Raw genomic sequence first — 14,928 nt, 5'->3', positions numbered from 1 at the left:
TCTACACTTCTCCTTTTTCTAAATGGCATCTTCATCATACCATTATCACTACCAAAGAGATGGTATGGATGATGATTTTGATGCATATTTTGATAATTATGCAGATTCTAATATCATTCAAGAACCAATAGAGCCAAAGAAACGGATATTTATCCCAAGAAACCGAGAAGAAGGCCACAATAATCTTTGGAATGATTATTTTAGTGATACTCCAACATACCCGGACTATTTATTCCGGCGACGGTTTCGCATGCATAGGCCATTGTTCATGCGTATTGTGCAACGTCTCTCTACAGAAGTCGAGTATTTCCGTCAATACCAGGATGCAACCGGTCGGGCTAGTCTGTCACCTATACAAAAATGTACTGCAGCAATTCGCCAATTGGCATATGGTACTTCGTCCGACACAGTTGACGAGTATGTACGAATTGGTGGATCAACAGCTCGGAAATGTTTGCACGATTTTACCGCCGCGATAATCCAGTTGTTTGGCGATGAATACTTAAGACGTACCAGACCCGACGACCTAGAAAGACTATTCTATGAAAATGAAAAATGTGGATTTCCCGGGATGGTTGGGAGCATTGACTGTATGCATTGGGGGTGGAAGAATTGTCCAAAGGCTTGGAAAGGGATGTATTCACGATCAACCGGAAAACCAATAATCGTGTTATAGGCAGTAGCTTCTTACGACCTCTGGATATTGCATGCTTTTTTTGGAGCTCGAGGTACTATGAACGATCTTAATATTCTAGATCGTTCAAATGTTTTTGATGACATTCTCAACGGTAAAGCTCCGGAGGTCAACTACTTTGTCAATGGAAGGGAGTACAATTTGGCATACTATCTCACCGATGGTATTTATCCTAAATGGGCAACTTTTATACAATCTATCTGGCTACCACAAGGTATGAAAAATTCTCTCTTCTCTAAAAAAAAAGAAGCTGTGCGGAAAGATGTTGAGCGTGCCTTTGGAGTCTTGCAAGCTAGATTCGCCGTTATTAAAAATCCATCTCGTTTATGGGATAAATACAAAATAGCAAATGTTATGAGAGCATGCATAATACTCCATAATATGATTGTCGAGGATGAAAGAGGAACATACAGTTACCGAAACATTGTTTCTGAATTTCAACACGGAGAAGATGTGGATCAAACATATACCGTCGGTACCGCCAGTTTGGGTTCCAATATGAGCACTACGATTACTCGTCTTACAGAAATTCGGGATAAAAAAGTCCATGAACGGTTAAAAAAAGATTTGATTGAGCATATTTGGACTAACTTTGGACATCTTCCAGATAATGAAGATTAATTAAAAAATTTCTATGAATTTAATAAAATGTATGTTTTTATCTTTGATGTTTGTATGGTTTATGTTTTTTATCTTTCATGTTTTAATTGTATAATTTGTTTTTTTCAAGTTTTTGTAACTTTGTAATTTTCTTATGTTTCTAATGTCAATGTTATATGTTTTATTTAAATTAAAACTTTAATATGTTTTTACTTATTTATTTAAATAATTAATTTTTTAATTAAAAATAATATTATTTTTCCAGGGGACCAATTGTGAAGGACACCAATGCTCTTACCAAACTTAAGAAACTCTCAAAATAAGAATAAAATATTTGAAGGACCAATATTTGTCCTTGACCGATGCACATGGTCTGAGATTATTTGTTTTGTTAGTTACGTCAGATTAGTGGTATGTTAGGTAGTATTTAATGTAGTGCAGAGTCCATTTAAGACTAGGCAACAGAGATCCAGTGAGTATTAAAAGTTGGTTACAATATAGACTATAGATTAAATATAGGTTGGTTGTCAAAAAAGTTTATAGATTAATTGGTCAATATCCACTTAAGAATATCCCAAAAAATCTTTTGGAAGAGAATATTCCAATAATTTATACAATTTCTAAAATAAAGTATTTAAATAAAATATTTAGTATTCCATGTATTGTTACAAAATATATACTGTTAGACATAACAAGAAATAAAATCTTGGCAATTTATCACACTTAATCGTGATTTCCGAGATTTTATTGTGCAGTTAAAAATAAAATGTTACCTAAAAACTTTCACAAAACATGTTCAAAAATTAAAATTAAAACAAAAAACAAACATAACCACAATCATATTAAAAATAAAATCTTAACTAAACACTTTCACCAAATAGGTTCAAAAATTAAAATTAAAACAAAAAACAAACATAATCATATCTCATACATAAAATTACAAAATTAACAATATAAAACTTAAAAAATAGATGTTTTCTTTCAAACCATCGTATTTAGCATATGATTTTATTGCATAATGTTTTATTCAAAAAAAACTTTTAAAAATAATCATATAAATTATATTTTATTCTAAAATTATAATATAAATAAAAGAAATTTCAACTCGTGCTCTACCAAGGCTACTAATCTAGTTTGCTTATTTATAAGTGATGACCATATCCATATACTTCGTTTTATTTTCTGTTGGAATATCATATTATACTACAATTAATAAATATGTACGTCTCTTAAAAATGGATGAAGACGAGAAAAGAAAAAAAAAACACTGATGAGATGTTAGATTTAACGTAAGAAACAAAATCTCATAATTGTGCTTCTTTTTCCCACTTCATATTATGCATTTGTTGATCATCTTTTTTTTTTTTTGATCAAACTGAGCTTTTTATCATCTTAGTTCCAAATATTTTCCAAAAAATAAAAAGGGGTGTAAGCTATTTATATACATGAGGTCTGGTGATTGTGAATCTGAGATTTTTTTACAGTTAAAAATAAAGCAACTTTAAAATGTAATCGAATCACACTACTATTTATGAAAAATTATAATTTGATTGTCTCGTAGTCGTACGTAATAGGTTATCGTCTCTCACTAGAAGATGGTTTGCATTTATGGTTTGGATCAATTACTTAGAAACATTCTACTCAAAAATTAATCCTCTACAACCCAATTGCGCTTATGGTTTGGATCAGATTACCATTAAATCTAAATTATAAATAGTGCATGTAATAAAAAGGCTATGATAAACAACTGTTTCGTCGAGATCCAAATAATGTAACAGTGATTATAAAATGAAAAAGTAGACTGAAGTGTATAGGAAGAAGAAGGGGACAAAGACAGTAGACATTAGTACATGATTCATTAACTTTTTTTACATCTAATTTGGACCTTCTCGGGAAATGATAAAACTACAAGTTTTGGAGCCATTATTAAATTAACTAAATGTTATTGCAGTGTCGTGTCCAGACTAATCGGGGTTTAAGCCGAGATTGAAATAAGGTTTTAAACAAAAAAAATTAAATAAAATAAATGTAAAATAATTTTAAAATAATATAAATTATTAAAAATATAACAATATAATAGTCTTCTTTACATTTCACTAAACTTTTTCATCAAATACTCATAATTTAGGTTCTAAAAATTTAAGAAAAAAAAACAATATATCAAATCATCACAATTATAATTCATAAACAAAATTACTATAAAAATGAATTAGTATATTAATGAAGATTTAGAAGCACTGAAGCAGGTTTTAACTGTTTTAAAGAAAAAGAAGTAAATAAATAAAAGAATCCTAAACTAGATTGTCATTTTTAAGAGGAATACATCTTTTTATGTTAAAGAGTCAAAGCAAAAAAATAGAACCAATGTTATTCATGAAATAAAGCTGTCTCTCTAAACTATTGTGATACACCATATTTTTTAGATTTGGAAGCCTTCAAAATCATTTATATTTTGGGGCTTGAGGCAAATGCCTTTTTTTTAACCCACAGGCACGGCTCTGTGTTATTGATATAAATAACCATTTAATATGTTTTTGCAGGCTCAATAAATGTAGATGATGGGTTTTTCTATCCACGCGAATGGTAAGTGCGACTCAAAAGAACCAACTACTACAACTAGACCAGCAAAATTTTATCAGTGTGAGTCTGTGAGACCTATAAATTATAAAGACATCAATGGTCAGATCTATAAATTATATATATATATATTATATAATAAATATAATCTATTTATAAACCATAAGACCATTCTCATTGCACATCCGTGGAGATGTCTTTTATTTGTTTAGTAATATAATCAAAAAAAAAGTTTTAATCCTAATATTTGTGAGACACAGATTTCTGCGGAGATCATTTTAGATTCACAGAGACCCATACGTGTTATTGTTTTATTGGTTAAGTATTGTTTTTTTTTTTTAATTTTTTCTTCGTTTTCTTCTCACTCTCTTTCGACAAAATCAAAACGATGAAACACAAAATCAAAACAAACGATCGAAGTTTTGATCGGTTTCCAGAAACAATAGATCTCGCCTCTTCGTCTTCTTTTTCCTGAGACGTTATCGAGATCGGTCGATGGGCGCTTGGAGAAAGAGATCTCGCCTCATCGTCTTCTTCTTCGATTCGATCCAAGTCATGGCAACGATATCGTCAACTCTACTTGATGTGATCGCAGGACGCGACCTCAGCCAAGAAGACCAAGACACGCCGGACGCGACCGAGACGCCTGACCAAGACGCATCGGACGCGACCAGGGCAACCTCTTCAAACGTGGCCAAGGCTCCAACGATCCTTCCCGGAGCCACCACACGTTCCAAGAGCTCAGCAAAGGCGGCCAAACAGCGGCTCAACCTATTTGTCCGAACCTACGTCCGACACCAGCCACCCAACGAAGACTCCGAGGGCTCAGTCCGCTTAGTCTTCACTCTTACCCAAGAGTGAAGACGGTCAAGTCGTTAAGCGAGGAAGTGTACTCTTTTTCCTCACTTCGGGTTTGTCCCAATGGATTTTACCGGAGGAGGTTTTAACGAGGCATGGAGCTAAACGCAAAACGCCTAAAGGCTAAGTTGCTTCACGCGCAAGGCCAAGGCGGTTATCTCTCTTTCCCTCTTATTTTTGGTTTAATTTTGAACTTGAGAATATTCTCTTTTGATCCTATGTTTGTGAACGTTGGAGAGTGTTTGTGGCTAAGCGTGTTAGTCAAAAGGTGGCGATGTGTTCTCTTTGTAAAGGGGACACGTCAAAAGGACGATGTGCGGATCAAGATGAATCCGCGTGTCCTTAAGCTCCTATCTAGACCTAGCTATTTAAACTCTCTTTAAGCCCTTGTTCCTCCTTAGACTTGTATGAAAATAAAACTTTTCCTCAAGAGAGATTCTTGAAACTTGTCTCACTCTTCTCTTTCTTCAATCCGGGATTGAACCTTGAGAAAACCCTAACAAGACGCGAACCGGGTTCGCCCTTGTTAGCGACCGTATCAAGAGGAGAGCCAAACCTCTTGTGTCGTCAATCGATCCATCCGTATTTTCCATCATCACGTTTCCATCTGTCCTCTTTCATCTTTCTCGAGTCCCCTCGAACCATCTCAAATCGTTCCCGCTATCGTTTCCCTCGAAAACGTCCACCCGCTCGTCCCGCATCCGTACTGTCCGATTGAACCGTTCGTGGCTTCCCGGAGTATCTCTCGAACGGCTCGTTTGAATCCCTTCAAACTCCGTTTCCATCGTTTGATTCTCCCCTAGATCCAAAGCCAAGAACCTCGGTCGTGAACAGCTTCACCGATTGAAAGTTGGTCGAGAGCTCAAGCCGCGTCCGTACCGCGATCGTAGACGACCGCGTCCGGCGGTCACATCAGCTTGGTATCAGAGCTTCAAAGCTCCTACGAGGTTGTTTCTTTCCAGAACTCTCTGTTCCTTTTAAAGTTTCAATCTTTAAGTTTAAAGCTTGCATCTTTTAGCTCCATAGGACTCGCTTGTTCTTTTGGTTTAATTTGGTGCATGCTTAGAATTGTCTTTCGTCCGCCTAGGTTGTTAGAATTCGCATTTGTTCTTCGTGTTCATATCTCTGTTCCTTTGTGTTCTTGTGAGCTTACTTTTAGATCCATAAAGCTAGTTTCGCGATTAGTTTTTGTGTTTCCGGTCTTAGGCATAAAGCAATTCTTGTCGCGTAGCACTTTTACTTTTGCTTTTGCTTTATTTGTTTTAGTCATAGGATTGCATGTGTCATAGCTGTCCTCAATCATTGTTAGAGGAACGAATCTTTGTGTGGTCCTCTTGAGCGTGTGAGACTCACGTGTGGTTTTCTTTTTTATTTTGCGAGGTTTAAATTCAAACCTATACCGCGGAGCCACGCCACGTCACCAACAACCAGTCCGTACGATGGCCGAAGAAATTCCACCAGCGCCACCAGAGATTGGTGTCACCCTCGTTGCATTACGAACCGGCCTAGAGCAACTAGCTGATCGCCTCACGAGTATTGAACTTATGAACCCTCCTCGCGAAGATCCGTTACCCGCGAGGCGACCACGACGCGAGCCGGCGAGTGACCAGTCCAATGAGGACTTTGAACCGAGGCCTAGACGACGACACCGCTATGACGATCAAGACGACGAAGGTCCGAGACGTTATGAGCCGCACCACAAGATGGTCCCACCAACGTTCGCAGGCAAGTCAGACCCCGAGGCCTATCTTGAATGGGAAAGTCGCATGGACCACTTATACTCGTGCCATGCCTATCCGGAGCTACGAAAGGTCCAATATGCGGTGGCACAGTTCACCGATCACGCCCTTACCTGGTGGGATCGACTGGAAGCAGAACAACGACGCAACCGCGACCGACCTATCACTGTTTGGGAGGTCTTGAAAACAGAGATGCGAAGACGCTACGTGCCTCCCTACTACCACCGCGAGCTCCAGAAGAAGTTTCGGCGACTAACGCAAGGCGCACGGAACGTGGAGGAGTATTACGAAGAATTTGAACACTTGCGCAACCGGTTGCAAGTCGATGACTCCGAAGAATCACTTATGGCTCAGTTCTTGGACGGATTGCAAGAGCGCATTGCGCGCAAGGTCGAGCGCCAACCCTATCAAACCTTTGAAGAGTTGTTGCATCTCTCGGTGCAAATTGAGACTCAAATCAAGAAGAAGAGCGCCTCTGTTCCTCGTGGCCGAACCCAAGGGGCTGCCAATTGGACTCCTAACGCGTCGCCATCAAACCGAATGCCGGAAAAACCAAAGGCGACCAGCGCGGACTCAAGGTTCAAACCTAGGGAGCCGGCCACCAATGAGCGCCAAGATCCGCGACGCAACACCACCGACGTCCGGAGCCGCGACATTGTATGTTTCAAGTGTCAAGGGAGAGGCCATTACGCTCGTGATTGTCCGAACGCACGGACGATGATACTGACCGAGGCTGGCGAGATCGAGTCCGACGATGAGGCCACGGAAGAAATGGTGCAAGGAGAAAGCGAGCTGGAAGAAGCTGTTGCGGAACCCGAGGTCGGAGAGCTGCTCATGATACGCCGCATCCTGAACGCCGGTGTAGCCACAGATGACGCCAACCAACGTGACAACATCTTCCACACGAGATGCACTGTAAGTGGTCGCGTTTGTGGCTTGATCATAGACGGAGGTTCTTGCACTAATGTGGCAAGTTCCAGTCTTGTCAAGAAACTTTCTCTTGAAACCACAAACCACCCTCGCCCTTATCGCTTGAGATGGTTAAATGATAAGACCGTGATCCAAGTAAAGGAACAAGTCACGGTCCCATTCAGTATCGGTCCGTATAAGGATCAAGTTCTTTGTGATGTGGTGCCTATGCAAGCTAGCCACCTCTTATTGGGGCGCCCATGGCAGTTTGATAAGCGCACCACACACTGCGGCCATACTAACCAATACTTTTTCGTTCATGACAACAAACGTATTTGCTTGAGACCCTTGAGCCCTACGCAAGTACATGAAATGCAAGACAAGTTGTCTAAAGACTCGAACGATAAAAAGAATTTCTTGATTCAATATGGTGACGTTAGAAAGTCCCTTAAGGACTCAGCCCAAGTGATTTTGATGTTGTTTCGAGATGCATTGCTTTCAGGTCTTGATGGTTCACTAGAAGCCTTACCGGAGGTCATACGCGGCATCCTCAAGCGATTCGCCGATGTGTTCCCCGAAGAACTCCCCGAAGGTCTACCACCGATCAGAGGCATCGAACATCAGATCGACCTAGTCCCAGGAGCGCAGCTTCCCAACCGGCCGGCCTACCGTGTCAACCCCGAAGAGGCGAAGGAGCTTGAGCGACAAGTCAAAGAGCTCATGGCGCAAGGTTACGTCCGAGAGAGTTTGAGTCCGTGTGCTGTACCAGTGCTACTAGTCCCGAAGAAAGACGGATCATGGAGGATGTGCGTTGACTGTCGAGCCGTCAACAACATCACTATCAAATACCGCCACCCCATTCCACGCCTTGATGACATGCTAGACGAGTTTAGCGGCGCCAGTGTCTTCTCAAAGATCGATCTGAAGAGCGGCTACCACCAAGTTCGGATGAAGGAGGGTGACGAGTGGAAAACGGCCTTCAAGACAAAACAGGGTTTGTACGAATGGCTGGTAATGCCATTCGGTCTTTCTAACGCCCCCTCTACCTTTATGCGTCCTATGAACCATGTTTTGAGATCGTTTATCAATAAGTTCAGGGTGGTTTATTTTGATGATATATTGGTATATAGCTCTAGTTTGACTGATCATGTAAAACACCTAGAGGCTGTCTTGATTACCCTCCGCGAAGAGCAACTCTACGCAAACTTGAAAAAGTGCGTGTTTGCTGCTGATGAATTGGTCTTTTTAGGCTTTGTTGTGAGTTCGCAGGGCCTCAAGGTGGATGGAGAGAAGATACGCGCAATAGAGGAGTGGCCCACGCCCACGAGCATCACTCAAGTCCGGTCGTTCCACGGCCTAGCCAGTTTTTACCGGAGGTTTGTGCGAGATTTCAGTACGATCGCCGCGCCTCTCACCTCCGTTATCAAAAAGAACAGCGAGTTTCGATGGGGAGAGGAACAAGACAAGGCGTTCACCGAGCTCAAGAAACGCCTCACGCAAGCACCCTTGCTTACATTGCCCGACTTCAACAAAACTTTTGAGGTTGAGTGCGATGCGTCAGGAGTTGGAGTCGGAGCTGTCCTGACTCAAGGAGGCAAACCGGTGGCGTACTTTAGTGAGAAGCTTAGTGGAGCTACGCTTAATTACCCTACGTATGACAAGGAGTTATACGCCCTCGTTCGTGCCATGGAGGTTTGGCAACATTATCTATTGGCGAGAGAGTTTGTGATTCACACTGATCACGAAACTCTCAAGCATCTCCGCGGCCAGACCAACCTCAAGAGACGTCATGCGAAATGGTTGGAGTTCATTGAGTCGTTTCCATACGTCATTAAGTACAAGAAGGGCAAGGAGAACGTAGTCGCCGACGCCTTGTCAAGACGGCATGCACTAATCACCACAATGGACGCGCGCGTATTGGGTGTTGAAAGCATCAAAGATGCTTATGCTGGAGATGCTGAGTTTGGAGATTGCTTCCAGAACCATGGGAAAGGAATCTACACCGAGTTCTACATTCATGAGGGTTTCCTGTTCAGAGGTCGAAGGCTGTGTATACCAAATGGCTCTATCCGGGAGTTGCTAGTTCGTGAAGCCCATAGTGGAGGTTTAGCGGGTCATTTTGGCATCACCAAGACCTTGGCCGTGCTCAAGGAGCATTTTTACTGGCCAAAGATGCGAAGTATGGTAGAAAAGCACGTCGGCCGTTGCATAGCTTGTCGCACCTCCAAGTCGACAACTCACCCACATGGCCTCTACATGCCTTTGCCCGTGTCCACCGCACCATGGATCGATCTCTCCATGGATTTCATCCTCGGCCTACCCCTCTTAGCGCATAAAGATAGTATCATGGTGGTTGTTGATAGGTTCTCGAAGATGGCTCACTTCATTTCGTGCAATAAGAACAATGATGCTGTGCAATTGGCGAACTTATTCTTTAGTCAGGTCGTAAGGCTTCATGGCGTTCCGCGCACCATCATATCCGATCGGGATCCCAAGTTCCTTGATCACTTCTGGCGAACTATTTGGCGCAAGCTCAGAACGAAGTTACTGTACTCCACCGCGGCTCACCCTCAGACCGACGGCCAAACGGAGGTCGTCAACAGATCAATAGGCGCCTTACTCCGCACAGCTATCGCCAGCAACAAAGGCTCCTGGCTCGAGTGCATTCCGATCATCGAGTTTGCATACAACCAAGCGGTGCATTCAACTACGAAAAGGTCGCCATTCGAGGTCGCATACGGATTCAAGCCTTTGACGCCCCTGGATCTCCTCCCTATACCACCGAATGAAGCCGAAAATCAAGACGGAGTCGCACGAGCAGAAATGGTCAAGGCTTTGCACGAGAAGGTCCGAGCCAACATAGAGCGAAGGAACGAGCAGTATGCACGCTTCCTCAACCGAGGACGTAAACCGATGCTGTTCAAACCTGGTGATTGGGTCTGGTTACACTTCAGGCCGGAGAGGTTCCAGCAGAAACGCAAGGACAAGCTCAGCCCGCGAGGAGATGGTCCATTCCGAGTCATCGAGAAGATCAACGATAACGCCTACCGACTTGAGCTTCCAGGTGAGTTTGGTACATCCACCTCATTCAATGTCACTGACCTCGTTCCGTTTGATGTAGGTGAAGACGAAGATGTTTTGGGGACAAAACCTTTTCAAGGGGGAGGGAATGATGTGATCGCAGGACGCGACCTCAGCCAAGAAGACCAAGACACGTCGGACGCGACCGAGACGCCTGACCAAGACGCATCGGACGTGACCAGGGCAACCTCTTCAAACGTGGCCAAGGCTCCAACGATCCTTCCCGGAGCCACCACACGTTCCAAGAGCTCAGCAAAGGCGGCCAAACAGCGGCTCAACCTATTTGTCCGAACCTACGTCCGACACCAGCCACCCAACGAAGACTCCGAGGGCTCAGTCCGCTTAGTCTTCACTCTTACCCAAGAGTGAAGATGGTCAAGTCGTTAAGCGAGGAAGTGTACTCTTTTTCCTCACTCCGGGTTTGTCCCAATGGGTTTTACCGGAGGAGGTTTTAACGAGGCATAGAGCTAAACGCAAAACGCCTAAAGGCTAAGTTGCTTCACGCGCAAGGCCAAGGCGGTTATCTCTCTTTCCCTCTTATTTTTGGTTTAATTTTGAACTTGAGAATATTCTCTTTTGATCCTATGTTTGTGAACGTTGGAGAGTGTTTGTGGCTAAGCGTGTTAGTCAAAAGGTGGCGATGTGTTCTCTTTGTAAAGGGGACACGTCAAAAGGACGATGTGCGGATCAAGATGAATCCGTGTGTCCTTAAGCTCCTATCTAGACCTAGCTATTTAAACTCTCTTTAAGCCCTTGTTCCTCCTTAGACTTGTATGAAAATAAAACTTATCCTCAAGAAAGATTATTGAAACTTGTCTCACTCTTCTCTTTCTTCAATCCAGGATTGAACCTTGAGAAAACCCTAACAAGACGCGAACCGGGTTCGCCCTTGTTAGCGACCGTATCAAGAGGAGAGCCAAACCTCTTGTGTCGTCAATCGATCCATCCGTATTTTCCATCATCACGTTTCCATCTGTCCTCTTTCATCTTTCTAGAGTCCCCTCGAACCATCTCAAATCGTTCCCGCTATTGTTACCCTCGAAAACATCCACCCGCTCGTCCCGCATCCGTACTGTCCGATTGAACCGTTCGTGGCTTCCCGGAGTATCTCTCGAACGGCTCGTTTGAATCCCTTCAAACTCCGTTTCCATCGTTTGATTTTCCCCTAGATCCGAAGCCAAGAACCTCGGTCGTGAACAGCTTCACCGATTGAAAGTTGGTCGAGAGCTCAAGCCGCGTCCGTACCGCGATCGTAGACGACCGCGTCCGGCGGTCACATCACTACTACTCTTAAATCCTTGTAGATCAGTTTCTTCACCTCCTCTAAGAATCCCAAAACTCTCGGGATTTTCATACGCTAGATCCAGCCGATACGGATGGCGTAATCTCGAACCCTTTTCCAACGGAATGCTATCATCGTGAAGCAGAGCCGGCGGAGTTACGGTGGCGGCTGCATCGGTGGAAGGAGTGATGACGGAGGAGATGAAGCTGATTCAATCGGCGTCACCTACTTGGAAATCCGCCGTGGATAACAATTTGTTGATTTTTGTTCTCGGTTCACCGCTTCTTGTTATTGGATTGTCCGCTTCTGGGATCGCCGCCGCGTTTTTGCTCGGTACTCTTACTTGGCGGGCTTATGGCTCTGCTGGTTTCCTCTTAGTCGATGCTTACTTTGTCATAGTAAGTGCAATTGTTATATAACTTGATCCGTAATTTGATCCCCTGACTCTGTTAAACATAGAAATCAAAATCACATTCTTTGTTTATCTGCTTGAATGATTTTAAAGCTTATAATTTACTAATCTAATGTTGAATTTGATATTGAGCTTTGATATTACAGAGCTAGTTTGTCTGATCATGTTCAACTTTGAGAAACTTTTTCTTTACTATACATATACAAATTTGCTTGAAGTTTTAGATTTTTAACATCAGAGCTGAAAATAATCTATATTATGAAAGATGGCCAACTCTCTCCATCTGAGTGACACATCAGCAGTGAAGAGAGTGCCACTTGTCTATCCTCATTAAAAGCAAAAAGACCTATTCATGTAGTTTGTTCTTTTTTATATTACAAAAACAGTTTTAATATTTACATAAAAAAATTAGAGAGGCTTATAACATTTCCCAAAAAAGTAGATGCATCACCAAAAGACAAAAAAAGTATCGGGATTGAATCAAGAGCCACTTCTTCCTCTCAGCGTAAACCATGAATCTATAGATATATGGTTTAGGAGTCATAATTTTGTCAATAGTTTGAAGAGTTGCAGCAGTGATAGACATATTTGTTAATATTGTAGAGAAATTCATGAAAGTTTGTCCCTAAATTTTTTTTTTTGAAGAAGAAGATTGAAGTTTTGTTCACTATCAAATGGAAGATAATTGAATAAAATTGTAGAATGTTGGTTTAGCAGAATACAGAGACAAAGAGGAAGGAGTTTTCATATTCTAATATTTAGAAGTTGTCAAAAATAAAATTAAATGAAATTCTTATAAATAAATAAAAAATTCTAGAGTTATATTCAAGAAATTGAAGAGCTAACATGAAAGGAAGATGTCTATCTTGATCAATCTTGATAAATTAAAATGTTAGTAGTTCATAGTATATAACTGAGAAGCTAAAAAACTCTTTGTTACAAAATATGCATCTTTAGATTAAGCTTTCATTTGGAATATTTTTTTTTAGAAGTTTTAGACAAGAATTGTAAAATGGTTAAGCTTTCAAAATAAAGTTGTCTATGCATGTATCTAATAATTCAATTGCAAAATGAAAAAAGCTATTTGAAGTAAAAAAAAATATCAAAATCAAATTATATTTTTCAAGATTTCCACAATTAAAAAATAGATAAACTCTACATAACAAAATCAAATTAGTAGCAAAATTGTTTAAAAAGCGGTAAGCTATAAGCCCGCGCATAGCGTGGGTATTCATCTAGTAGCACTAAATTTGCGATTGACTCTGGTTTAGATGATTTACAATGTCACAGGGAACAACGGCAACAAAGGTTAAAATGTCGGAAAAGGAAGCACAAGACGTGGCCGAGAAGAGAAAAGGTAGAAGAGGACCCTGCAGTGTTATGGTTAAAGTGCTGCTGGTTGTGTCTGTGCTTTTCTTTCAATATATCTAGTGGGAGGACCAGCTTTTTCTCAGCTTTTCCGGCTTGGTTTTGTTTCTAGTTTTTGTACCAAAGTGTCTGACACTGTCTCTAGCGAGTTAGGAAAAGCGTATGGAAAAACAACGTGAGTAATGCTATTGTTATCCGCCTTATCATCTCTTCTGTAATGGTTTGTGTCTGTTTCCTGTTTTAAGTATGTCAAAGACTTGTCTTGACATAACATGAAACCAATTGAAAACTGAATTGATCTGCATTCATTTTCTCCTCTTACTAACTGCTGCAATTTTGGAGGTATTTAGCCACAACATTCAAGATTGTACCAAGAGGAACCGAGGGAGCTTTGAGTATTGAAGGAACACTGGCTGGAATTTTAGCATCATTTTTTCTTGCCTCTGTTGGCTGTTTCCTGGGTCAGGTAATAGAGGTTATCAAATCTATTGTTGAGAAATGAAGGCATCTATGTTATTTGCTCCAAAAATATATTCCCTTTTCACTTCTTCTTCATGTTGATAAAGGTCATTCCTAGTTGATTAGTGAAAAATGGTTATTGTTCCGTTAAATCTTTCTAAGTTTGTATAGAGTGGAATTCATATAGATGGAAGCCTGTTTATAGTGAAAGCAAAGACTCATGTAGTATATTGCTCAGTGAAACTTTTCTGGCACAAACGTTTACAGGTGCTTATCTTGGTTTGACTGGAAAAAGGATCTCCACACCATCAGATGCACTATTCGTTGGTCTTGGGACACATTATGTACCATCTGAAAAGGTAACTTCATTAAAGGAAGACATTATGTAGGTTACTTCTACGATCAGGTGTTGTATTTTAAGATTCTTCTTGTTTACATTACAATGTTTTGTCTCTGTGATAATAACAGGTTCTCGAATACCTCTTGTTGTAGAAAAGAGTTTACTTGTTTTTTGAGTATGGCGCTAGAGGTCAGCTTTACAAGGAGCTTCTAAAATGCAAGTACTTCAGCGAACGTCGAGCAGCAAAGAAGGTAACATTAAAAAGAAGGTAACATTACAAAACTTTTTTAAACTAGAATCCGATTGATTGTTGACATTGATTTCTTGTTTGATTTGTAGTATTGTAGAATGGTAGTAAGCTGTTTGATTTCCGATTGATTGTTGACATTGATTTCTTGTTTTAAGTCTTGTTTGTAGAATAAAAATATATTGCTTTATTAATGGTTATGTTTTAAGTTTTGCTTGAGGTCTTGCTTTGTTGTTGACATTGATAGCTTCTTTTGTCACACTTAAACACAAATTGGTAGGTAGTTGTAAAAGTTAAACACTTATTGTGAATCAGTCTCAATGCTTGGTAGTTAAGAACTTACAAAATGCTTGGTAGTTAAG

At 40.9% G+C, this 14,928-nt stretch overlaps 1 protein-coding gene and 1 pseudogene across 2 annotated transcripts; both read left to right on the top strand.

Annotated features, from left to right (window-relative positions):
- The first annotated feature begins 22 nt into the window (after positions 1–22).
- On the top strand, positions 23–3,881 carry LOC109129939 (uncharacterized). Its single transcript, XM_087496740.1, has 3 exons — positions 23–509; positions 756–908; positions 3,835–3,881. The coding sequence occupies exons 1-3, from the start codon at positions 23–25 to the stop codon at positions 3,879–3,881; spliced, it is 687 nt and encodes a 228-aa protein (XP_087352866.1).
- Positions 3,882–4,426: 545 nt separating this feature from the next.
- Positions 4,427–14,587, top strand: LOC104759739 (protein VTE6, chloroplastic-like; annotated as a pseudogene). The gene is made up of 6 exons (XR_015585659.1): positions 4,427–4,454; positions 11,747–12,138; positions 13,443–13,695; positions 13,863–13,986; positions 14,247–14,338; positions 14,448–14,587. The product of XR_015585659.1 is annotated as a protein VTE6, chloroplastic-like (transcript).
- The last annotated feature ends 341 nt before the right edge of the window (positions 14,588–14,928 follow it).

Source organism: Camelina sativa, chromosome 17 (assembly GCF_030686135.1).
Source record: "Camelina sativa cultivar CO46 ecotype springtype chromosome 17, ASM3068613v1".
NCBI lineage: Eukaryota > Viridiplantae > Streptophyta > Magnoliopsida > Brassicales > Brassicaceae > Camelina > Camelina sativa.
The sequence above is the reverse complement of the archived record's forward strand: the minus strand, read 5'-3'. Positions and strand labels throughout refer to the sequence as shown.

Bases quoted from the DNA above. Each gene is read 5' to 3' on its own strand.
- LOC109129939 (XM_087496740.1), top strand. From the start codon at position 23: ATGGCATCTTCATCATACCATTATCACTACCAAAGAGATGGTATGGAT. The intron at 510-755 runs GTACCAGACCCG...TTAATATTCTAG, and splicing joins TGGCGATGAATACTTAAGAC to ATCGTTCAAATGTTTTTGAT. The intron at 909-3,834 runs GTATGAAAAATT...ATGTTTTTGCAG, and splicing joins ATCTATCTGGCTACCACAAG to GCTCAATAAATGTAGATGAT.